General features: G+C 49.1%; 1 protein-coding gene across 2 annotated transcripts in view; it reads left to right on the forward strand.

Moving 5' to 3' along the window:
- Positions 1–1,391: 1,391 nt before the first annotated feature.
- GALNT16 (polypeptide N-acetylgalactosaminyltransferase 16) overlaps positions 1,392–25,662 on the forward strand; it is a 67,807-nt gene continuing 43,536 nt past the window's right edge. Inside the window, exon 1 of one of the 2 annotated variants that reach the window (XM_048064927.2) lies at positions 1,392–1,692. In XM_048064927.2, coding sequence (XP_047920884.1) covers positions 1,522–1,692 — 171 coding nt within the window. In that variant the 5' untranslated portion in view covers positions 1,392–1,521. The remainder of the gene's footprint in view (positions 1,693–25,662) is intronic. The other variant, XM_048064926.2, reaches the window with a different exon arrangement.

Below are 25,662 nucleotides of genomic sequence, written 5' to 3' on the forward strand. Positions count from 1 at the left end.
CTCCTGTGACGCTTGTACAAGACTGATTTGTTTAGTTTATTATGTTTCTCAGGTCACTTCTGTTAGGCAACAGAGCTATTTATTGAATTACCTGATGCTTTTGCAAAGTCAGCAATGCAATATTGTCACTGTTAATGTTCATTGTATGTCTGCTCTGGAGGCCACATTGAGGTCTCTGCTAGGCTGCTTCTGGTACTCTTATTTCTGATAAGGCAATAGCTGTATACAACCTTGCAGCTTACAGTATAGCCACAAGTGAAGAATTTGAGTTGTCAGAGGTCCCTGTACAAACACAGAGTTCAAAATACGTCTTTTAAATGAGAGGTGAGATTTTTGGAGCAAAGTTCTGCAGTTGGAGGTTTTTTTCTTTGCAAATTCTGGCTGCAGAGCGCAGAACCTTGGTACTCATAGCTCGGGCCTAGGAGCTAATGGAGCATTTGGGCCTCGGAGATGAAATATGGCTGGGGACATGTCTTCAAAGCGTGCAGAGGCCTAGTGCTGCTGAAGCACGCGTCTCGTGGTGGCTGTGCTGAACAGGTGCTGTGTCCCCCAGCACAGCAGCTAGCACGCTGTCAGCACTCCCTCGACTGTTCGGCTCAGGTCCCGAAGCTTAGGCGACCTGAATAACAGGTCTCTGTGGGTCTGGTTTATCTGTGTCTAGTGGGGTGCCTCAGGGCCGGTGCAAGCAGCACATCTGATGGCTCTGAGGTGGGAACTGATGCTTTTGCTGCACCCCTTGCTGGGGCTGCGGGCTGGAGCTGCCAGGTGGGTCTGACTGTGTTTCTACAGGCCTCACCTGCAGGGGAATAATGCCCCGGGGCTGGCTCCTGGGGTGGCTAGCAGTGACTGCCCCCAGGGAGGAGAAACCCCTTCAGCTCCAGCTTGTCACCCCTGCTCCTGGGCAGGGGTCTACCCACTTGTTTCTGACGCTTTCCAACAGGGCACCCAGTGAAAGGGGTTTGGGGCCTTCAAAGGGAAGGATTAGCTGATCTATCCTGTGGTTTTCTTGCGATCAACACAGGGAGTTAGGGACGGTAGTGATTCTGTGCAGGATGCTTTCTGTCACTCCTTTCTGTACTCAGCAGGCCGAGTTACCCAGGTGGTACAAATAAACTCTTGAGTTTTGGGGTTTCCTGAGCCAGGTACCACAACTAAACTCTTGAGTTTTGGGGTTTTTTGTGCCGTTTCCTGAAACGCTCTGGAAACACCAGGACGCAGCGAGGGCGAGGAAGCAAAGCGGGCTGGGCTGTGTGGTCTGCAGGCGCGGGGGGGTTCTGCTGGGACCCTGAGGGTCCCGGGGGGGGGCGGCTCCATTAAGGGGCTGTGTCGTTGCTTTCCTCCGCTCCCCTCCTGCCGGCGTTAGGACCCGGCGGGGTGGCCCTAACCCGTCCCTCCCCAGCCCATGGAGGAGGAGGAGGAGGAGGAGGAGGAGGAAGGGGGGGCCCCACGCCGCCTCCCCGCCTCCCTCCGCCGTCGCTGCCCGGCGAGGCAGCGCTCCCAGGCTCCACCGGGGCTCTCGGCATGAGGAGGCTGCGGGCCAATGCCATCGCCGTGCTGACGGTCGCCTGGATCCTGGGCACTTTCTACTACTTATGGCAGGACAGCAAGCCCCGCGCGGCGGCGGGCGGCAGCGGGCCGAGGGCGGCCGGCCGGCCGGAGCTCCGCCGGGAGGACGGGAGCCTGCCCCTGGCCGTGAGTGGGGTGGGGGGAGCCGTGCTCGGGCGAGGAGGGGGATTTGGGGTCGCTTTGGGGGGTTTTGGGTCGTTTTGTTTTGTTTTTTTTTTTTTTTTTTTTTTTGGGGGGGGGGGGGTTGGCGTGCCCGCTCGTAACCATGGCAGCGGGAGAGCGGGGCGATGCTGCGCGGGGGGAGGTTGGGTCCCCTTCAGCCTGGGCACAGCGGCAGCTCTCGCAACTCCAGGAATAGCTTCGTTAAAAATAATAATTAATAATAATAACGGGGCAGCCCTGGGGCAGAGGTGGCCCGGCGGTGAGGCGGTTCGGGAGCCGCTCGGCGCGGCCCCGTCGGCAGCCGGCAGGCAACGAAAGCGGCACCGGCACGGGCAGGGGCAGGGGCAGGGGCAGGGCTCGCCCTTCTCTGGCAGAAATACTCTGGCAGGGCTCTGTGCCTTCGGGGGGCGTTTGGCAGGGCAAAAGAGCCTTCTGCTGAGACCCTCGGCCGCTGCTTGCAGAGGGGGGCAACTCGAAAGTCAAAGCCGAGGCTCTTGGGTTTGGTGAGGCTGTTATTTGTTTCCAGCAGCCGGGGCATCTCCGAGGTCCTCTGAGGAGCGGGGCTGTGGCCGTGCCTGCGGTGCCCCCGGGCTGTTCCGCACCCCTCTGCACAATGTTCCCGTGCTGGTGAACAGCGTGAGGGTTCGGAGCACCGCTGTCTGTCGGATCCCCCCGTAGCGTGGGGAAAGCTGCCCCGAGCCCCTGATTCCTTGCGTGTGCTGAGCGTGCGGCTCCGGCAGTTTATTTCTCAGTTCCCCCCGCTTACCCTTCTGCTGTTATTTTTTTAATTGCATTTACTTCGCTCCCCCTCGCAGGCTTTGCGAGGTTTCCTGGATCTGCGTGCCCTAAAATCCCTGGGAGGAGGATGCTGTGGAGGTGCCGCGCGCTGTGCTGCTGCTGCTGCTGCTTGGGGGAGGCGGTGTGTGCTCGCCGCTAACCACAGCGCCTGGCTTTACAAGCTGTAGCGCCGGGCAGCCGCCGCTCCGCATCCCAGCCTGCTCGCAGGTCGCTGCGAAGCATCCCTTACCGCTGAAATCCCGTACCACGGGGAGAAATAATCGTCCCTTGCCCTCCTGTCCCTCCGTGCTGGGGTCCCATGATGTGCCATTCCCCAGGAAGACAGTGGCTGGGATTGAGGACCTTCTCCTGACATACCTGACCACATCGTGGTGCGGCGGCGATACCACGTCCTGACCTGCAGCAATCCCCTTGCTTAGAGGAGGGTGACAACGGGGTTTTGTGGCGTCTGGGCTTCCCCTCGTGCATGCTGGGGACAGCATTGGCCCTGCAGGGGTGGCATCTAGCGAGAGTCTGAGCAGGTGGTCTTGTGTGCCCGATGCAAGTATGCGGGGTTGGTTACGCTGTGGCTGTGGCTGTGCAAGGTGGTCTCAGCATTTGTCCTGCCTCCTTCTGCTGGGGCTACAGTGCTGCCTGCCATCTGCCCCCCGTCCAGCCCAGAAAACGTGCCGTTTCAACCTGAAATTGAATCAGGAGGGAGAACCCTGAGGGAGAAATGGTTATCTAGAGGCATGGCTGTCCTTCAGCTGTGCAGAGCCCTCAGCCATGAGCTCGTTCCCTGAGAAGCTGAACTACTTGAGGTAATAAATAATGGCAGTGTTGTGCAAGAGAAGGCGTGCGTATCCTCTGCGTGCTGCTCGGGTCCCCTGGCCTTCCACAGAGCCGCCAAGGCAAGCTGCCTGTTTTCAGCCAGCTTTTGGTCTGCTCTGCTCTGTGTGACTGATGATGCTGGAGTTCAGGTTTGGGTTCATCTGCAAGTAGGGGTGACTCATGTGACTTGTGGTTCTCTGGAAAAATATTTTTGTATTTTTCTGCAATTGGCTGCTTTTCTGTCTGGGGGAAAAATTGTGTCTCTTTGACGAGCAAGTCCAAGAGCTCTGCTCTTGCATCTATGCCGTGACATTTCAGATCCTGGGTGAATTACGGTGAAGTGCTTTCTGGGCTTGCAGTGAGATGTGGTTTTCTTAATTATTCTCTCCTGATGAATAAAATTAACTTCAGGTAAAAAAACATAGTTGATTCTGAGTCTCATCTTGAAGCTGGGTTCTTATTTGTTTACCTCACATTTATTAGCACAAGTTTAAACTTAAATTCTGGATGCCTGACTCTTGGAGTCAGCAAGGGAAATCTTTGATGCTAAAGCTGGGCAGTGGGGCTGTCAGAGATCAAACAGCGTCCCAGAAATAGCTCATGCATTAATGGCAATCCTACAGATCCCTGTTTCTTATCCAAAAATCTAGCAACTTGGCCTCTATGCAACAGCCTCTACCCAAACAGGTTCTACAGATGCTTGAAATAAAAATGCAGCAATTGGGAAACTGGAGGCGTGAATCAGTGTGAGCTGTGCCCCTGGACGCTCCCTGTTCCGTCCACCGTGGGCAAGTGTCAGAGTCCAGGGAATGCACTATTTCTGTTTGCCTCCTGACCCTTGGAGGCATCCCAGAGGCAGAACCTGTGCGATGTGTCTTCAGAGGGGCTTTGGCATCGTTTCCACAGGCTGTTAAGCATTCACCACTTGCCGCTCATCTGCTTTTGTTTGGAGCTGATGGCCAGAGCCTGACTCCGTCCTCCTGCCACAAAACGCTGCCGGGTGGGAAGCTCGCCCACAGCACTCCGTCTCACCTGCAAAGCGTGTTGGTCAGAGGGGTGGCTGCCAGGCATCCCTGAGGAGTTTTTCTTGTTGGCTGATGGTGTGTGCTGAGGATTTATTCGCTCCCACTCCTGAGTCAAAAGCTGGATGTGAGGCTGCCCGAGGGCTTCTCCAGCTGGCTGGCTTTCCTGGGGTGGCACAAAAGCAGCATCTTTGGAAGATGGACCGTGTGAGGTGGTGCCTGGTTGCTCTTCGGAGCGGGTGCGCTGTCTGTTACCTTTGTCCTGCCAGCTTCTGTGGCCTGCGCAGCTTCTCTGTGATCCCACCAGAGGCTGCTTGGCAGCCGACAGCTCCGGCACGGTCGCGCTGCCTCACGTTCCCCGGCGTCAGCTCTGGTGGCTGCCCGCTATCTCCGTGTTCAGCCACTTAAAATGAACACCAGGCAGATAAGATCGCTGTGTCCTTTTCCCTTGTAGCAAAGGATTTCTAAATGCTCTGCGAGCGGCACCGAGCTGAGCTCTGCCTGCCTGTTGTGGTGCTCTGGGCTGGGCTGACAAAGCGCTGCCTCTGGGTGCTGAGCGAGTTGGTGAGGAAGGATGCCAGTCGCCTGTCCTCCCTCTCATTTAGCCAGGTATTAGGTAGTGGCTAGAGTCACCTGCTTCACTGGGTAGCCAAACTGCTGGCTTCTTTCTGTTTGCTACCAAGGCTGCCTCGACGTGCTGTTATTTATTTAGGGAAGGGGGACAGCCCTTGGAGGCTTGTGGTGGCAGTTCCTGTTGTGGATGAGCCCCTACAACACACTGGTTCTCCGTGGGATCTCTGTTATCAGCGGCAGAGGAGAGCCCTGTGCCAGGAAAGGACCACTGCGTGCCTGTTTCTCCAAGACTAATGTTCAGGGACAGTTCGACAGCCTAATATTTTATTTACAGCATTTATCTTAGAAACGTGGGAATGCCATTTGCCTAACTGGCAGAAAATGATTGTATTTAACTTGTCCCAGCGTCCCGTGTGAGACATTAGGAATCAATAAAAATAATAATAAAAATTCACAGTGATGTTAATTAAATCCAGTTGGCAGCGCTGGTGATGTCGATGTGTGGCACAGCAGTTCGGGTGCTGCCTGCTGCAGGGGAGCGTGGTGACCTGGGCAGCTGGGATGGTGCTTGGAGGTGGGGGGCCGAAAGCACAGCGCTCCCCAAAAAGCGTCTTATAGCAGAGCCTTGCCTTTGAATAAGTGGGTGAAGCAGCTGCAGGCTTTAGTGAGAATGCGGTGTGCTGCTGCTTCCAGAGTTAGATTTCTCCTTGTGTTTATAAAACCGCCCTAACAAACCTCCGTGATCTAAAAGCTAAAAATTGAGCAGCGTTTGCTGGGAACAGAAGCCGTTCTGTGCTGCCTTTCAGTTTCCCCAAAATCTAAAATGGAGATTTTACCTGCTTTGCAGGGCTTTCGGGAGCCTTAACTTGCAAGTCGTGTAAAGCATTTCAGATGAGATACCCTTAGCAAAACATTTGATTGAGCTCACTCTTTTGTGAACATTTGAACCAGAAACTGGATTAGCAGAAATGCACGGGTCAGGAAGGATCAGCTGCAAAAGGGCGATGCTGTGGGCACAGCAGAGTTTGCTCAGTGTGCTGAGCAGCAAGGAGTGAAAAGAGGCTGTCTCCTACCTGCTGCTATTCTTCACCGCATTTTTGTGAGCATATTTTCTTGCAACTAATGAGAGACAAAGGACAGGAGGTGGATTATTCTCATTAGACTTTCCAGGTCCAAATTGGGCTTGTGGCTGTATGTTCAATGAAGTATGTAGGAGTACGTTAAAAAATAATTTATTCTGGACCAGCCAAATCCTGAAACAGCCACAGCCAGAAAAGTGCTCTTGCCCAACAAGGTGTCTTTAGCAGGTCTCTGAAAAACTCTTCCTGCAGGACGAAGCTGGAAAACACTGATGCTTTCCGTCTGCTCGCGTGCAGAATGCCCTGCCTGAAGGATTGTTGTGCTGTACCTCTGTGCCTTTTGGTATCAAGTGTACAGTTTACAAAAAAAAAAAAAAAAGATTATTAAGTGAGCACTTAAGAGCTGCAAAAAGCAGGTCCTTGGGTAACTTGTGAGTTGGTTTCTGAGTCTGGGAACAGTGATACAGTGGCAATTCAAATGGTAACCATCAAATCAACTTGAAGTTTTTTTTTTTTTAAGTAAATTAATTGTAAAAATTAATAGTAAAGTATCAAAGTTAAGAAATGTAAGTCTTGGAAGTGCTCAGTGATGTGATCGTGCTCTATTTCCCAAGTGCTACAATAAGTATGTGATACCTTCATTTTCCTTTGTACCTGGAAGACATTTTGGATCCAGTTGTGCAGTAGGAGGAATTACCAGCTACACCAGGCTGTTGGTGCAGTAGGCTGTGTGTTTCCTGACTTCCTGGCAGGTCTGTTTGCCTGAAGTGCAAACACCTCAAGTTACACCTGAAGCTAGGGCGCAATCAGCCTCCCAGTGTGATTGCTGGGTGGGTTGATAGGAGCAGCAGCAAATAGGGCATAACCTGTGGTGCTCTGCCTTGGCTTTGTGCTCAGGAACAGCAGAGCCGGCTCCTGGCAGCATTAAAAGCAGGCTGAGGGGAGCACGGTTGCGTTTCTCCCACCTCTCAGAGCTCAACGTGGTGTTCACACTGAGCCTGGGTTGGCAGCAGAAGGATGGATGCTCTGTGGTGAGGTAGCCCCTTCCAAAAAATCTCTTGGAGCAAACCTGTGCCTGTCTGCATCCGCTGTGTCTTTGGGTGGTCCAGGTCGTGCTGTGCCATGCCCTGGGATGCCCGGCTGCTGAGCCGTGCCTGCTAGCCGAACACTTCCAGTCTGTGCTGGGGAAACTGGTCTGTGCTGGCCGGGCACACCCAGAAATTTTGGGGAGGGCTGGGAAATCAGTGCTCCTCCAGAACAGCTGTGGTTGGCACAGAGGCTCCGTCAGGTCAGGAGACGAAGTGCAGCAAAGGGAGGTCTAGCCTCAGAGGGGTTGCCCCAGCATGCTTCAAAAGCTGCTTTTGGCAGCGCGTGAAAGAGATGCAAAGAAAGACCTGCTGGGTCAGGTCAGGTTCCCGAACAGGCACAACTCTCACGCTGCGATGTTGGGTGAGCCGGGAGGAGGTGGTTTGAAGTGAAAGTGAACGGTGCTGTGCTTGCAGTGCAGGACACAGAGCGAGTCACATCAAGTACCTGGGAAAATCTGCTGATGTGCTTGCATCACTTATTTTCAATAATGCTGGAAGCTAATTGCTAGTATCACTTTGCTTCCAGCGGTATTGAAAATAATTGCTGATTGTAAATTATTTCTCATTGATTTGTGGGGGCCCAAAGCCTTGCTTTCAGGACGGATGTGCTGGAGCTGAAGGGAAATGTGGTGGGAAGATATAAATGACGGTGCTTGGCAGGGCAAATGACACAGGTTGTGCGGTATTCTCCTCTCCGCTGCTGTTCAGCCGCTGGGTTGTGCAGCTGTGCTTTGCCATTGGCACCACTCCCTCCCTTCCTGCCCCTTGCACCCAGGGAGTCAAGGAGCTTCCCGAGTGCTCCTGCAGCCCCCGTGGCTTTGGGCACGCCAGTCTCAACGTGGCAATGCCATGGCAGCAGATCCCGCTCGCCCACCGCCGTAGCAGCAGGGGCTCTCCAGCTGTTGCTTGCCATAGAAGAAATTGCAGGGACACCATCCTGCGTGCACCTCATCGGAGGCATAGGATGTGTGCGAAGCTGAGCCCTTTAAATCTTGGTGCCCTACTTAACAGGGATTTAGTCCTCCCAACCTGTCACAGCCCATCTCATTTTTCCTCTTTTTCCTTTTTATTTAGAGGATTATGACTGTCGCATTGAGCTTAAAGGGGATCAGAACGCTCTGTGTCTTTCTTCTGCTTCTCCCCAGTGTCTCCCGAGAGACACCACAACGAAGGGGCAGGAGCGGATGAACGGGCATTAGCATCACTGCGAGTGCTGAAGAAGGGCTGAGGAAAATCCTGTGCCCTCGCCTCTTGGGCTCACGTTCTTGCGGGATCTGCAGGGGATGCTCTGTTGCGCTCGTGTCCCCAGATCACGCCCGTGCAGGAGCAGGGGCTCGCAGCAGGCTGTTGACGCCTGCAGGGGGAGAGTGCAGATGGGCAGCTGTGTCTGAAGGGGTCCCCTTGCGGCTGTTCCGTGCCTCCTGTACCCTAGGAGGCATTATTCTAGCTCACGGGTGTGCAAAAGGCGCTTGGTGCTGCCTGCGTGTTGCATGGTCAGAAAACAAGGTTTGCAGACGTACCTGGTTCCTTCAGCTGCATTTCAGTGGAACCCAAAACCGTAACATCTGAATTTCAAATGAAACAAGTGTTAGCAAGCAGAAGCACAGGGTGACTGAACTCACTAATTTATATAGCAGTGAATTGGAGAAACTAGGAAATAATGCAGCACACAGCATTTATTAAATGTCCCGGAATTTGCTAAACCAAGTCTTGTGGGAGATTAATAAAAGCTAAGCAAGCTTTGGGGATCCACATTACATCATCAGGTTGGTTTTTTTTTTGTCTAGCTTTCTGCTAATGCAGTTATAATTCCACTAGAAACACACCTCCTGCTGCTATATTTAACTTGCCAGCCCTGTACGAAGCTTTAATTGTGGTTGTCACCGCTCCGTGGCAAGGCTAGTCGGGAAGCACGTTGCCAGAAGGTTGCGTGAATCATTAAAGGGGGTTCTTCTCTTTCCAGATTCGAGTTGTGACTGAATGCGAAAACACTTCTGTTGAGCTCAGAATTTGCCTTATCAGCTCAATGTTTTTCTTCCCAATGTAAATTCCCGTATCACTGTCAGTTGGGAACGTCTGACGTGGGTAAATTTTGGTAGGTTTCAGTCACTGCCTGTCAGCTGGTTTACGTCTGAAGTTAGAGAAAGCAGCGCTGGCTGTAAGCCTGTGTGCGTAGCCTGGCTCGCTGCTGGGCCCGTGCCTCCGGGGCAGACTTTGCACATGAGGAACGTGTCTGAGGGAGCCCCTGCAGGTGGGACAGCAGGGCAGGGACTTGCGTGGAAGATCAAACCACGGGGGGCTGCTGCAGGGCTGCCCGTGGTCCGCAGCCGCCTCGCTGCCCTTCTCCAAATGGCTGCAGGTGAAGGCCGCGCGGCCTGAGGCCCACGGGCACGGCCCTCAGGCACGGCCCCTGCTGCTGGGTCCCTCGTGCTTGTGGCTGGGGGTGTGGGGATTTCCTACCCTCTCGTTTACCCCAAGTGCTGCCTCAGGTTTATTGTGCATATCTTCCTACCTGTTCGTTTGTGGGAAGAAGCAGCGTTTGAGAATAAGCTGCTGGGAGTGGGGATACAGGCGGGAGAAGCTTGTAAATGGTTCCTCTGCGCGATGGTGTTAATCATTAAACCAGCTACCGCTTCACTGCATGACTTCTTGCCAGGACGAGCTGCCTCTCCGGGCTGAGTAGAAATAAATCTCGGGGTGTTTGCTGAGCTCAGAGGTGAGCGCTGGGAGCTGGGCCGCAGTCTCCCCGCTGCTGACCGCAGGCTGAAGGCTCTGTCGCTGGCAGTGCAGCACGGCTCCTGCCGGCTGCTGCCTCACTTATAACTCTGGCTTTGGAGAGTTAAATCCCCGACTTCCCCCTGATAATGTGAGGTTACCCAGCTTATGTTGCTTTTAATGTAAAGTGACAGCCGTAACCCGTGGCTCAGGCCAGTAGCCTGCATGATTCGCGCTTCCTGGGGGAAAAAATCCACTGTAGGCAGTCTGAAGATCATTCCCTCTGCAGAAAAAAGCGTGTTTGTCTGGGAATGTGCTCCTAGCATTTGTAGTATGCATTTGTTTTTTGCCTTGTTAACAATTTCTTTAAGCAGCTAGGTAACAGTAACGTCAATGCCTGCATGCTTAAACATAGGGCACAAGGTATAATGGGCAGTACTGGCTGATGGGGTACATGGCCTTTCTGCCACAAGTTATTAATAGTCAAATGCAAACACAAACTGCAGCACTGACTTTTGCAGGAGCAGAATTTTGCAAGGATAAGCTCAGCTGGTTGTACTTTCCCCCAGAACAGAAATCTGAATGTTGCACATCCACTTCTGCTACTGCACTCTCCAGCTTCGATCAAGGGGGGTCTAACTGGTGCAGGCTAGACAGTCTGGGCAAATTCTGCTGGATGACGAGAAGAAACATGAGTGAGCAGGCATTTAGCCCCATTGTACTGTCAGGTAATGCTGGATGTATGAACTATGGTCTGTGCCAGAGCTGGGTGAGCTGCCCTGCGAGGCTCCAGAGACCACCTCCCTGATCAGAGGGGTGCAGAGGGGGTTTTTTGGGGCAGCAGCAGTGTGCCACCCCAAGGAGGCTCCTCACAGCCAACAGCAGCACCATGCCCTGAGGGAAACCTGCCCTGTCTGACACATCCTTGCTGTTTCTTCTTGAACATCTCCTTATGGCTCCGTGAGATCTGCACTTCGGAGTGGCTCTGCACTGTAAGCAAAAATGGGTTATCCAGAGTTATTTGAGGGGAAGAAAATGACCCAAATGGACTGAAAACCCTGCTGATTTAAAGAAAAGCTCACTAGCTAAATACCTTTGCCTCTTGAGAAAGGAGAGAGTGGAAAATCCCTGCTGCTTGATAGGACTGTTCAGGTCCCCCATGGGCTGTGCCCCCAGAACTACTTGCAATTCTTCTGCCAGCTCACTACCTCCAGCGTTACCAAGGTATGTGCGAAAAGCATCTGCCCAGGAACGTCTTTGGTGTCATTTGGAGGGCAGCTCAGCTATCTGTCCTCTGGACAGACACCGGGTCTGGCAAGGAAAAAGGCATTTATACTGTGCTTTACTAAGTGTTGACCTAAAAGAGCATGTCACCGCACATCTCTCAAACCTGTTAGCTAAAAAGTAAATCTCTCAGTTTTTAATTAAACAGATTGAGTGGATTTCTGAGAATTTGAAGGTGGACAGCCATATGCCTTTTGGTTTGCTGGAGTAGCTTGCATGAACTTGGAGGAGCTTCCCTGGTGCTCACAGTGGATGAGAAAGAAGGATGAAGTACAAGGACTTTTTTCTTCATTATATGCTGATAAAGTAGGGCTGGTGTGAAAGTATTAAAATAGCAAACATTTGAATGTTTTAAATATGAATCTTAATATTGTCCTTAACTTGTCATTTCAGCTATTTGAGTGTATTAGGAAAAAAGATATATTTTTTGTATTTCCTCTTTGCACACATGTTGCTTGCATCAGTCACAGAAAGTGGAGGTGTTAAGCATTGTGTTATCCAGGCAGTTTCCCCACAGATGCAGACTGCTGTCCTGTAGTAATGCCTCATGCCATATCTCGGAGCCTCTTGATTGTTTGGAGAGGTACATAGAGGAGGAACAGCTTTTGGACAGTTTCTGTCCCATTAAAGGGATCGATAAGATAACGTGCAGGGTGTGCAATGCTGTGGTGTTAGCTGTGCAGTGAGACAGATTGAATGCTCAGTGTCCGAAAGCAGAGGAAATGATTATTTAGAGATGCTGGGACTACAGAGCAGGATTCAAGGTCAGTGGGCTGGAGCTGGCTGTTCTTGCTGTAGAGGCCACGTTCCCTCATCTGAAGATGTGGGAGGAGAGGACCGCTGTTAGAGGCCTGCCTGCTCCCCCAGAGCTGATGTAGTGGACTGCCTCCCCTTCAGGCAAGGGAAATGCAATCGCTGGAGCTCTTCCTGTTACATCAGATGGCCGACAGACCTGGCTGTGCGTCGTGGCCTGATGGTGTTATTGTAGGGAGCAGTGGGTAGAGGATGATTTTCCTCGAACGTTTTCTTTGCTGTGTGGGCAGGGGGCAGTTCCCATCTGATTCAGCTGCTGCGCAGCCACGTTTCTCTCTGCTGGTCAATGAACAGAAAGTGCTGCTTTCTGCACGGGGAGCTGGGATACTGACTGCTGGAGTCATGTCTTAGCTGCTAACGTCACAGGAATGGGGAATTAGGTATTGCACCAAGCCAAGGATCTATCTACTAAGGATATACAGACTGAAAGGGAATAAATTTTTCTAAGTTAAACAAATTTGTAGTAGCATCTGTTTTACCCAAATTTTTATTTTTTTACTGGGGGAAACAATCCAGAGACAATAAGACTGAGACACTTCAATTGTTATTTTTGGCACTAAATATATTTTGTATTGACACATGTGTCTGGTGCACTTCACTTAACACATTTCTGAAGAGCCCTTGAGCATCTTCTTTTACAGATCAGAAATCTGAGGCTAAGAAAGGTTAAAGTCTTGATTTACACTGGTTGCTCAGGCTCTGACTTTCTCTTTGAATGTCTTTCACACCGGGCACTTGGCTGACACCCCTTTCTCTAGTGCGTGTGTGAATAGTCACGGCTCCGTTGTGGGGAAGGGCGGTGGATTAAGGAGAAGGGAGGTGAATATACGCTACTGGTGTGTGGTGCCAGGATGCTTCATCCCCCGAGGATGGTGCTTCTCCTGCTGATGTGTCTTTGGATGCAGCATTGAGAGAGCTCAGGTCTGTTGGCCGGTGTGGCATCGTGCAGGGCTGCAAGGTGAAGCCCCTAGTAATGAGTGGCTCAAATGAGACAAACAGTAACGAGCTGTCCAGGGATGGCTCATTGGCTTCTGCCTCGCAGAAGGAAAAGTGTCACCCTGACTTGTGCTCACCTAGCCACGCAGCTGACTTTTATTCTTGAACCAGATTCCTAGCTAAGATAAAGTCCCTTGGGCGAGACGCTTGCCATTTGCATGGGGTTCTTAATTAGACGAATTCATCCTAAACATGGGCATCTTTCACTCGTTAATATGGCAGGGGATAGAGATTAATTACATCAGCAGAAACGTGTCTGTTGTTGTTTACCATTTATATGAAATGTGGCGGTCCTGGGTGTCTGCAGGCAGGGATGAGGTTCCGTGTGATATTGCTGTGCTGCCACTATTGTGTTTTTAATTATTTAACGAATTGCTGACTTTGAGTTGAGGTAGCTCCACAAGGCTTGCTCTCTGCTGATCAGGAGATGCCTAAAACTTGCCTATTCCAAAGCTTCTAGATCTGCAGTGATAAAGGGGGAGAATCATGCCATGTTTAAATTTTTAATGGCCCTCTCCTAAAACATCTTTGTTCTCCTCTCCTGTACTGCCACTAGTAAAGGAAGGGATAGGGTGCAGAGAGGTTTGCTATGATAATTTCAAAATCAGCAGCTTAGTTTGTGGCAGAATCAAGATTAAGCAGATCTTGTATCCTGCTTCTTTCCCCTCTGCCCCCCATCCCCTCCAGTTCAGCTGGCTAAGGGATGCCCTTTCAAGAGTATGGAGAAGAGAAAGCACAGGAAGTACTGTGCCGAGCTAAAGAATCGGAGATGAAAATTGCCCGTTGGATCCTTCTATGTGAAACCCGGCTTCTAGTGCCAAGGATTGATTGCCTACATTTAGGTTTCGAAGGGGCTGTGTCGTTCACAGAGAATAATGCAGGAACAGCTCGCTGGCTCTGAAACACGTAAGCACGATTTGCAATGCTTGCCAGTGGGGTGCAGCAGGGCTCTCCTCTGAAGCTAGTGGGAGCAATTAAATCACCGGAGAGGAGGGTTGGTGTCCCCCCCCTCCTTTTTTTTTTTTTTTTTTGCTAATAATCCCATCCATCTTTTTAGTGGAAAATTTCTTTTAGCTGCCTCAACTCCTTTCTTCCTCCCCCGATACCTGTCACAGTGTGAACATATTGCTAAGGAGAACCATGTCCTTCCCCTGCCTCAAAGCGGAGTGAAGGCATGCGAGCTGTCTCATAGAGACAAGTCTTAAGCTTCTAACCTGGCTGATTTTGAGATTTTTTGAGATTTTGCTCTCACCCCAGGAGCCTTGGGTGCCCATACAGCTACCCCAGGTCCCGCTGGGGCTCTCTCTGCATGTAAAAGCTGTGATCTTCAGCTTCTGTCCTCTATGTACAAAAACTGGGAGATCTGTGGCATTATGAGAGAGGGGACGAGTATTTGCCCATGCACTTAGTTAAGACCTGCTCTTCAGTGAGTGCTTTATTGCAGGTGTTTGCTGAACACTTCTTGCACTTTTCTTTTGGGATTAAAGTGTTAAGAAATTTTCTTCTTCCCCTTGTGCTCTGTGCTGTCTCGCCACGAGTTAGGATGAAAGTGCCTCTTCTGCCAAACAAGATCTGATGGAAGCTCGTGCCTGGAAGATTTCTTCGAGTAGGAGGTTTTTCAAGTTTAGTGGATGCTCAAAGTTTAAAGAAATATCTCAAAATGAGGGAAGGTAGAACAAGCATTTTTGCCTCTCCTTGTTCTCAAGTGTGTAGTGCAAAGAAATCAGAAGAGGAAAGACTATGGAGTTTTTAAGGTGACTGAAGATTTGCTGGTTTGCTGACCTGTGGGCTGTGGTGCCTTCTCTGCCTAGAAAAGCCCCCAGAAGAGTTTCTGTGCAGTTATCTACATGGCTAGCTTGTAGTTTGAGGCCCCAGACATATGCTTTTCCAATCTGCCACGTGTCTGAGGACAAGAGTTACAGCCTAGCACTTCAGAATGGTCAAGAACTTACTGACAGTCCCTGGCTTATTGGATTCCTCTGTGTAAAATCTTATATACAACACTGATGACTAATTGACTGAACTCTTGTCTGGAAAAGTTTCTTGTGAGATGTGAGTAATGTAAAATTGCCTTACTGGCTCCAAAAAGCGTAAATATTAGTTTAAAATGACTGTTGCCAGGCAGAGAACGCTGTTATCTGCTTTTAATTACAGGACAATATTTTCATTAAAAAGTGAATCCAAGTAATTTTTATCCTTACAGTGGATGGAAGCAGTTACTTAAACCAAACACGTTGGGTTTGAGATTTGCAAGGTCTCTCGGTTGAGGACGTATAAAACACCTGCTTCCAGGTGTGCCCGAAGCTGCTTCTGGTGTTGCAGCTCTCCCTTGGAGCTGAGGTGGAAAGGAGGTGTTAATCCCTCCTCAGGGGCTCTGCGAGACATTGATGCAGCACTGTGAACGTCACTGACTGTGTCCTCCAAAAGATCTTGCTGGGGCCATTCAGCTGGAAGAAGGGGTGGACAGCTCTGATAGCTTGCTGAGAGAAGCGAAATATTTGATTTAAAAGCCTGGGGACGCTTCTTACTGTTCCTCTTGCTCCGTGAAGGTGAGATTCTTATATTTTGTTCTTCAGATTAACATAAATTATGCCATTCCTACAAATCTTGGTAGCTGCCAGTAGAGGCTGTGCATGGGAGGTTGGGAGAAATTAGCCTTACACACTTGGGGTATGCCCTTCATCTGTCTGCACATTACTTGTGCTTCCTTGACCCTGGGTACTGCCTCTCTTTTGGGCTGTGAAGGAGGCAGAGGCTCTCCCAAAGTATTATTTAGTCTTTGACTAGTTTAGTTCTGGTGACCTGAGGAGATTCCTCTGGGTGCAGATAGCTCAGGAGATCATGGTACACCAGGAGGAGAAGTTGAGCTGGTAGCTCACTGGCTTTTCGCGGTGCTCCTGCTTGAAGCAGCAGGTATTTTCTGCTTCCCCAGCCGATGTGAGCACTGGGGTGATGACCAAAAGTGGGACCGGTCTTCTTCACGAGAAGGAAGGCGACAGACAGAGGACGCAGTCCCCAGTAGATCCAGGGGGCTGGCTTGTGTGCATGGCAAACTTGGCATCTGCAGCCTGAGCAATGCTACCTCACCCTAGAGGCCTTGCCTTGTGCTTTGAGGGAGTGGATTTAAATCAGGGCAATGCTGCCATCAAAGGCTGCTCACGTCCTTGCTGCATCCAGAAGCCCTGCTGTGCTCACTGGCCTGACTGCATGTGCCACTAACCAGGCAGGAGTGGGTGGTATGGAGCTCCTGGTATGTCTGCCCTGTCCCTGCTGCAGAGAGAAGAGAGCGTGTGTTGGGTCTGGATGCAGTGGGAAGTGTCATGTTATGGAGGCACCAGTATCGAGGGCACCGATGCCAGCTTGTGCCATTGCTGCCACTGACAGCAGGTCACCCCGCTGTGGGATCTTTGGGGGCTGAGTGGAAAAGGAGTAGCAGGAGATGGGTTTATTTTGGACAGAGTAACCTGTGACTCATCCTCAGCTTCCTAGAACCCACTGGTCCAAAAAATGTAATAATTTTGCAAGACTTCAGTGTCATGATCTTTCTTTTTGTTGGCGGTGTCTTAGAAAAGTCATAGAGTATTGCTCATCCTACTGCTTCAGCAATAACTGCTGAAGCCACTGAAGACTTAACCTTGCAACCTCACGTCAGCAGCACTGCTCCAAATCTTCAGATGGAAAACACTGAGCACAGAGGGGGCAAAGACGATTAATTGCCTTATGGAGGTGATTCAGGGAAGCATATGAGCACATCTCCATTTGCTGCCAGCAGGTACTACAGGATCGCCTTTGCTGGAAATTACAGGCTTCGCCTGTAGGACTGAAAGTCAACTGCTCTGTTAACCTGTGAAATCTCTAAACTTTTTCAGCCCGTCTCTGTATGGGCACCTTGCTAACCAAGTTTGCTTCTTCAGAAATCTTATGTCTGTGCTAGAAGAATTCAGCAAGATCGCTGGCTAGTGTTATAAAGTACAGGACTTCAATAAAACCTCCAGTGACTGTTTGCTTATGTAAATGTGATGTGAAGCTTCTCTGTTCTCCTACCCTGCCTCTGGAAAGCAGAACATGATTTACTCAGGGCATCTTCCCTCTTCTCCTCCTGTCTACACACACCTCACATTAACCTGGTCACCCATTTAAACCTGTGACTTCCTTGAGCTCTAACATTTATATAAGCCAAGTTCACTCAGCCCGTTCATCACAGTTGCATCAAACTTAATATAACATCCTTGTCAATGAAGACTAAATTAATTGAACTTCTTTCTGTGTCCCCCATTCCCCCAGTATTTGGATTTTTTCTTTTCAGGACTAATCTTTTAATCTCTTTAGTGTCTGAAATTTGAGCATTTCACAGCAAAGGTCACACCAACCATGCATACCTACTATGATAGAATGTAACAGAGATAATAAAAACATGAGGGAGGGGCTGAGTTTAAAAAAAAAAAAAGTGACCTCTTTGTAAAACCTCCTCCAAAAGCAGTAGCAAAGAGGGATGTACCATAGTGTCAAAGGATATTTGTTTAAAAGGAAAAAGATTGTAAAAATAAAAAAATTAAAATAATCCACGTTTGGAGTCCGGGTGACTGCAGGTGAGCTGTTAAAAATGTCTGTGCATATGCTACAAATGGCAGGCTGGCTGCCATCTTTTTCATCTGTTTCTCCTCTCATTTTTTGTGTCTTTTCATGCAGAAACTACGTGCGCAGTTTATGAATGAGTCGTTTGGGAGATGTGGATGTGTAATTTACATGCGTGTATATTGGCAGGCTTGAGGTTCATATTGCAGCCCAGCTATGAGTGCATACTGTAATGATATTTTAATTGTGGCAAGTTCTGGAGACTTCTTTTCAGTGCTGAGGATTTTCATTGTATTTGAAAATAAGTATTTTCCTGTTTTATTGCCAGTAGCGGTTCAGAGAGACCTCATATTTTTCTTGCTGCTCTGTGGAGCGGTACAGACAAAGTGACAAGCTGTTTGACCTCTTGAGCAGAACCACAGGAGGTCGGAGGGATGCCTCTTGGTATCTACCACAGGAGCTATCTTACCTATCTAATAACAGACTAAACCAGACCACTTTAGCTGCAATGGGAGGTTTGCTGGTGCGCTTTTGTCCTCACTGAGCAGAGGTCCATCTTGGACACCTTTTACTTTACAAGCGCCGGAGCCCTCCATCAGAAAGGGCTGGTGCCAGGTGGCTCCTGGGACCAAGCTGCCTTCACTTCTCTTTGGTATCTCCTCTCTGAGACATCCCCAGATGGGACTTGGGGATGTCCAAGAACTGAGAACAGACAAGGTTACAGTCCCCTCCCGTGTGAGGATGGGGTGGCATTGCTGATGAATTCACCGGGGCAGCATTGACTTGCAGCAGGTAGAGCCCTCTTTAATTAGAGGCGATGTGTGAGCTGGTAGCACAACCAAGTGTTGGATTTCCAATTTGTATAGCTGCTCAGAGGCAGTTTTCACTATCAGATATCTCCTGCAGGGCTGCCTTGGTAGTGCAAACTGCCCCGACTGTTTTCCCCATCTTTATCTAGAAGTCACAAGGCAGGCCAAATTTTCAGGATTTAGCCTTGCATCCCTCTCTGTCATCTTATGCATATGAGGTGTACTTAAGCTTTTGAACTTCTTGATACAAGCCTACAGGCAAATCTGAAATTGGATCAGTATTGGCAAATCCCTGAACTATTTGGTACGCTGCAGTGTTACCGAGTGGCTGTCCTGATTCAGTCTCCATAGGCCAGGGGAAACTGAGATGGAAAAGCACTTGTGGTTGAGCTGGAGGGACCAGGAGTGGGACCAGGAGTTGGAATTACAGGGTTTTACCCCTGAGCTTTGCAACTTGTAGTTGCTTAGGTCCTATTCCCCTCACAACCTGCCTGGCCCTCTGGTCCTCACCCCACTGGGGCAGGGGGGTGCCCCCACCAGCAGCCTGCCTCTGAGCAGAGGCTCCACCAGTGAGGCACTTTCAGCTCTGCAGATTAAGACTGCAATAAATGAACGTTTGCTTGTGATGGCTAAGTGAAGAGGCAGTACCCTAAGCCACGAGATTGTTAGATGTTTCAGTGTTCCCCAGTTAATGAGCTTCTTTGAGATAGGTGTCAAGAGAAAATAAATCCTATCATGTCTCAGACCTTACACAGTAGGATTTGAACTGTGTAACACTGGTTAATGCAGAGAGATAAATTGCTGTTGCATTACCCTCGCCAAGGTACCTGGTTTGTGTCAGTTGTCTCTCCGAGGCAGCCATTTCTGGAGCACTCGATCACACGCTACAATTACACTTTTAGTAAGGAACACAACTGACTTTTCTGCAAAGAGAAATGTGATTTGTTCACTAATCTGTGATTAAAGATCAATGGGCTTTTTGAAAGATGCCTTTCTACTTTCCTTTAATGTAATTATTCATTCTATTGCTCTGCGTGATTGACAGATCTGTATCAACTCCCAGCCTCTAGCATCACAGTACGAACCTTTATTGCTTGTGTTTAAGGGCTGACTGTTCATTTGCAGGAAGAGTACCAGGCAGTTATCCTCTGCAAACCAGCACACACAAGCAAGTAGTGTGCAGTTCTAGCAAAGTAGGGGGACAGGTGTTCAAAAATTGTGCCTTTTTGTGATGAATGCAGATTACAAGGACTTGATCTGCTAGTTTCTAGTGAAGAATGTGCTCCTGAGATCTGCTCCACTTCACTCGGGACATTGTTATAAAGGATCAGCTTTCCAGAATTGCCTGAATGTGCCAAGAGTTTGGGTCTTTTTGAAAAAAGGATACTTCTCTTTCCCCTTCTGGAGGGGTTCTGCTTTGGGTGTCCTTCGGTCTGAACACGACCGCAGTTGGTTATACTTGGGGGAGGGCAGGGAGCCAATTTCTGGCAGTTGGCTTGTTTCATTTTTGTGGGTCCTTTGGAGCAGCCCGCAAATGACACGTTGAAAACCACGCTGGTAACCCATGTATGTTGATACGGCAATTCTGTGTTTAGGCTTCTGTAGATCGTTACCAGAGCCTTGAAGTAGGTGCTAGCAATGAAGGAAAAGCCTACTTTATTTGTGCTGGTTTTGTGAGCTGCTGTTGGCCAAGCTGTTTGGGAAGAAGCTGCAAGTGGATGCCCAAAGCAGTCTGATGATTGTCCTGAAGGAGGCTGGTCAGAAGAGAGCTCCATGAGGAGCTCTGGAGGTGCAGCAGTGTGGGTGGGCAGTGACACCATGCTGGGCTCAGGCATCAGCTGTGGCTTGGGTGAACGAAGCGGGAAGAGCCCCGCAATCGTGGTGGGGCCTGAGGCAGGAGCTGAGCGTCTCCTCCCAGCGCCCTGCTCCCAGCCAGCAGGCCCTGCTGAGTCTGCAGCGCACTGCGAGAGCTAATTCCCTTCTCACACATGGGAACTGCCTCTGTTTGCACTGGGTGAGAACCTAGCTTTAAAAAAAAACACACACACAAAGGCAACAAAACAAACTAAAAATTACTATGGTATTGCTATGGTAACAAACATCTGAAAAGCAGGCAGATCTCTGTGTCAATTGCAGGCTCAGACTTTATAGCCTGTGCCCTGGTGCTTGCATATGCAATCAGAGGCAGAAATGAAGCTGCGAGGGAAAACAGCAGCAGGCTTATGATACCTTGGGGTCTTCCCAAATGTGAGAATTACTGCTCGCCCCACCTGAGGCAGGCTAGGAGCGGCTGCAGGCTGTTGGTACAGTCTGTTGCTGCCGGTTTGCTGCCCAGCCAGGCCGTGAGGGATGAGGGGACAAATGCACTTCACGGCACTGGTACAGCTGAGCAGAAACAGGTGATCGTGGGATGGGTATTGGAATATCCCGTGTTTTGAGTTTAAGAACATCTTGGCCTCTAATAAGGTTTTTGGAGAAGGCATAGATCCAATTTGCATTCAGTTCAACGGCAGGCCTAGCATCAAGGCCTGGGATAAGGCAACAGGAGCTCAGCTTCTTCTCTGGCATGGTGTGGTTCTGGGTTTTGCTTTGTTTTCATTCTTTGCTTTCTGTTTTCACTCTGTTATCGGCAACATTGGGCCCTTTAAAATCATTGACGTAGCAGAGGAGGTACCAGCAGCAGCGAGCTTTGATTCTCCGGCTGAGATGGAGCAAGTTCTTCCAAAGCACCCCTAATGCATGGGGTATGGTGGTAGCGCTTCCCTTCCACAAGGAACTCCAAAAAGTGCAGCAGGACCGGGCAATAGGGCAGGAGGGAAAGAGGAGTAACTTCCACCAGGGCAATTGTGGAGGTGCATGGGAGCCGCACTATGTTTGTGGAGGCTGGTGTTAGAAGAGAGGAAAATCCACCCTGAGACAGCCTGGCTTTGAAGAGGAGGCACTAGCCTAGCATTGGTACACCTTCAAAACACTGCTGAGGAAAAGAGCTCTCATTTCTCCCCAGCCCTCCCTGGGGGATGATCCTGAAGGGAGTACGGCACAGCGTGCATGTGGAAGGAAGCTGCCTCTTGTCACGCAGTGAATTCTCTGCTTGTTGCAGCTCCCGCTCCTCAGGGACCAAGCTGCAGTCTGATTCCTCCTGAACACAATCTCTGGCTTCAAATTAGTAGAAGCTATTAAGTGTGAGATATCACTGGGGACGTGGTCTGGATGCTTCTGGCATGCTGCTCGTTTCTGGTCTACCCTGTGTGTGACTGCGGGGAGGCAGGGGAAGACACTGTGGTTAGTGAAGTCAGGGAGCTCTGTCTCGTGTCAGGGCACATGCTGGCACGTCATTATGCACAGTCACACCGCTGAATGCTTGCACTGGACATGTATGGCAGAACTAACGTTGTGCTGAGACTTGTCATTTGGGATTGCCCTTTGTGCTGAGTGCTCGACTCTACAGCTTCAAATGTCCCTTTCGCTATTGGTTTGGGGAGAGATCTCTATGAAGTACTGTAGATACTGACAGACAGTGAAGTGCCCTTCATGTATGGTAGATAAATCCTGAAGGATGGGCTCCTGTAGAAGTTCCGTACATCTCTCATCACTGACTTCAAAAAGACAGAGCAGCTCCTGTTGCTTAAGCCACTGCTAATTAGGGAGAAAAACTGAAAAATGCTGTCCCGGCAGCTGGCTGAATCCTGAGCGGTGTCACTCGGTGACATGTGGGCTGCTACGTGTGGCTCACACACTGCGGCTGCAGAGGTCTCCGTGGCAGCTGCCTAGTGTGCTAACCAAAAATCAGATTTCACATCTCATTTGAATCACTAAACCCACTTTATTCACTTTGTTCAGTAGGAGGTGCTGCTCTGCTAAGGCTTTTTGCTCTCTGTTTGGTGTGTTGCTGTTCAGGCCATCTTCAGCGGCGGTAGGCAGGCCGCGTGAGCTGGGGTGTGTGGGTGAGGAGATGGGTTGGTGCTGTTGGTCCGTCGTCCTGCCACGTTCAGGCTTGTTACTCGGAACGCCTTTTACACCCCACCAGTTGTAAGAAAGGGTTCTTGCAGACTGTAATGCACAGTTACAAGCCAATTCTTCTTTCACACTTCTCTTTTCTCATTTAGGAATACACCTTCCAACTCTTGTTCCCTCTTTAACAGTTCTTTCAAGCTTTTGGTGGATGGTTTTCTGTTTTTGTTTTTAATGTGGTATCTTTAGTGCTGTGTGTCCCCATGCTTGCAACCACAGCTCTGCTGTATGCTTTATAATTATTTTTTTTTAATCTACTTTGAACAAACCTGTCAGCGAGTTTCCTTTGTTCATGTTTGTTCATCTCCATGCTACCTTCTGGAGCCAGAAAAGCTGAAACCCAACAAGAGTGAGCCAGAACTGTGAAAAATGTCTCTACATCTTTTTCTGTTTGGGAGAAAATGAGTTGTTAGAGACTCCATGTCTCTAACAAGCTGTATTGCATTTAACCTTTAGCTCACCACCACAACCTCCAGCTAGAAATTTATACATTACTTGTCTTTTCTGTAATGAAGGCTATTTAACAACATATTAATTAGAACGTTTTCTGAACATAACCCCTTTCTAGGGCAAGCATAGCAGAAAATTGGGGCTTTGATTAGTAGAGTGTGTGTGTTTCTGTTTATATTTTCTGTTTTGGCTGAGATACTGTCCTGCTGATGTGACTGGGAATTTTGCCACCGGGTCAGGATTTCACTGGTAATTTACAACACCCTTAGCTTTTACATTGTGTTCTTCTGAATATGAACAAAGTGTTTGTGCTTCATGCTGCTCTCTGAGTAACTTTGGAGAGGAGAAAGCAGAGCTCATCCTCATGTGTAACCCTGTGATTTTCATGGAGTGGATGACAGGATTATATGTATATAGTTTTTCTTTTCCCTACGTATTTAGGAAGGCTGCTGAAGGCCCAGGCAAGATTCTCTGACCACCACAGCACTGGTGGCTTTTTGGAGCTATGCATCTCTTTGGTGAAATAAATTTGAGTGGTGAAAAATGGAGCCTGGTGCTCCAAGGCAATGGGAGGAAGCTAGACTGTCGCACTGCCCAAAGACATGAACAGAGCTCACTTGATCCTACTCTCAGCTGCCAAGATTTGGAATAAGAATTAAAAATTTAAAAAATGCACCTGATGGAGCTTAAGGAGGAGAGAAGCCATGTTTCTTGACCACATTGGTTATATTCTCACAACACTCCTCTGGGATGCAAAAGTTTAAGGTCGCAGCTCCAGGTGTGGGAGACAAACACGTACATTTTTCTTATGACAAATGCATAAGCTTTTAGTTTGAAAACTTGCTTGCAGTTTGGAAACCGCTGCCACTGGGCTAAGCTAGCGGATGGGCTGGGAGGCTGTCGGCACTGCAGCCGTGGCAATGTGAGGGAAGTGGCGTGTGACCGTGGGGCTCCTGCAAGCTTTCTGGAAATGTCATTTGGGCAAAAACTCCCTACTGGAGTAAAATGTTGAAGTGTCTTTTAATAAATGAACTCAAAAATAGCAGTTCTCAAAATCTGTCTGATCAGGCCTATGATTTAGCCAAGCCAAAAACCAGCTGTAGGCCAAGGTTTCTGCATAGCTGTGTTTTTGCTGACCACAAACATTCAAGCATTACAAGATTAGTGCTGTTTGTATTGTATGGGGACTGATGCAGTAATGGATTTTAAAGATCCTCACTGGTCACATTGCAATCATTGAGTTTGTTTTGCCGCAGTTTGCATCTGCAGGATGAGACGAGTGGCTGCGTGAGGGGCTGCGGGGCTCCGTGAGTGGGGGAGCTCTGGGTTTCCATGGGCAGTGGTTTTGACCATGACCTGCCCTTAGTATTTTGAGACTCAGGTGTGTGCATTTTTGTTGGTGCCTGGGTCAGTGGTTCAGCTCTTCCTTATATGCCCAACTCTTCCCTTGCTGACAGTGATTAAAAAGGAGAGCGGAGAGGCTGTTGAGGAAGCTGCTATTAATAATGTGATGGAAGTCTAGAATGACAGAGGCCTGCATAGTGTAACACAGTTTTTTTCGTATTTGACAGGCATATATGAGCCCATTGCATGATTTTTCATTGGTATGCAATATCCTTGATTAAATTTGCTACTGGGGAGGTGAATTTAATGTCTTTGCAAATGGAGACCCAAGGAGGAGCTGAGCATGGTTCCGAGGGTCTTGTCAGTTAAATTGATTGCTGAGCCCTGGAATTGGAGTAATGCAGTAACTGAAAAATTAATCAATTAAATTGGATTTCATTTGGCTTCTAAACAAAATGCCAATGGCCTGATACTCTCAAATCTTCACTGACAGGGGATGGGTTTTTGCATTATCAGAAGACTGTGTTGCAAGCCGCGGAGCTGGATGCATGGTGGCAAACACATCTGAGTGAACTGCCTCGTGCAGGACTAATGTTTGTAATAATTCATGGATGCATATGCATCATCCCCACCGTCCTACCCAGATGTTATTTCCTGGGAAGGAAGATGAGTTCCATGCAGTTTCTTATTGAGCTGACGGGTGCTGACGGGCTGGGTTTGTCCCTGGTGGAGGATCCAACTGTCCCCCGGTCTTCATGTGCATTTCTGCGGAATGGGAATGTTGGCTAGTTGCAGAACTATGCTATTTCATTCTTAATCTTCTAATTCCCGTTTTAAAGCTGTGACTCTTGAGGATGAATGATTAAAGAGGTGCTTCAACTCCCCTTTTCTAGTCTTAGCAAAAAGCCCTTGCAGCATGATCTTGAAGGCAGAGAAAATGAGCCTCAAGCTTAATATAATTAAATATTTTAATGCTTTTGGTGAACAGTGCCAACTCCTTAGTGCTCGCTGACCTCTGCTTATCTCTTAAGTAACTAGTTTGCTGCTGCCTACATTAGCAAGAAGCAGGCAGCTGCTGCCTGAGTTCAGACTAAGATGTTTCAGGGAAGCAGCGCTGTTATTTTCTTGACCATTGGAGCCTTTCTGCTTTTATTTTTTTTTTAATAGCTAAATCTTTGGTTTCACTGTTGGGGAAGCTTCTTCACACAGCTTTCTTGACAAATAGTATGGAAATGTAGGCTATATTCTTAAGTTTAGTCTGTATTTTATGCTGTATTTTCTTTATGGAAAGCTGGGGATTAGTGTAGCTTCATTTCCTCTCTTGACCTGAGGCATTCAGCAGGTTAAAACAAACAAACAAACAAAATATCCTGATTTCATCAGGAGAGGTTATTTTTCCTTAGAAATTTCAGCTTCCTGTTCTCAGCCTCCTGTTCTCCATGCCACTTAACTTCTACTTTCTGGTGGCTTGGGAATAGCACAACGCTGCCTCGCCGTCCTCAGCTTAGCAGACCTGAAGCTGCTTTCTCCTCTGCGGAAATATCTGTGGCTGCATCTGTCACTCTGG

This window comes from Anser cygnoides, chromosome 5 (assembly GCF_040182565.1).
Source record: "Anser cygnoides isolate HZ-2024a breed goose chromosome 5, Taihu_goose_T2T_genome, whole genome shotgun sequence".
NCBI classification, from domain to species: Eukaryota; Metazoa; Chordata; class Aves; order Anseriformes; family Anatidae; genus Anser; species Anser cygnoides.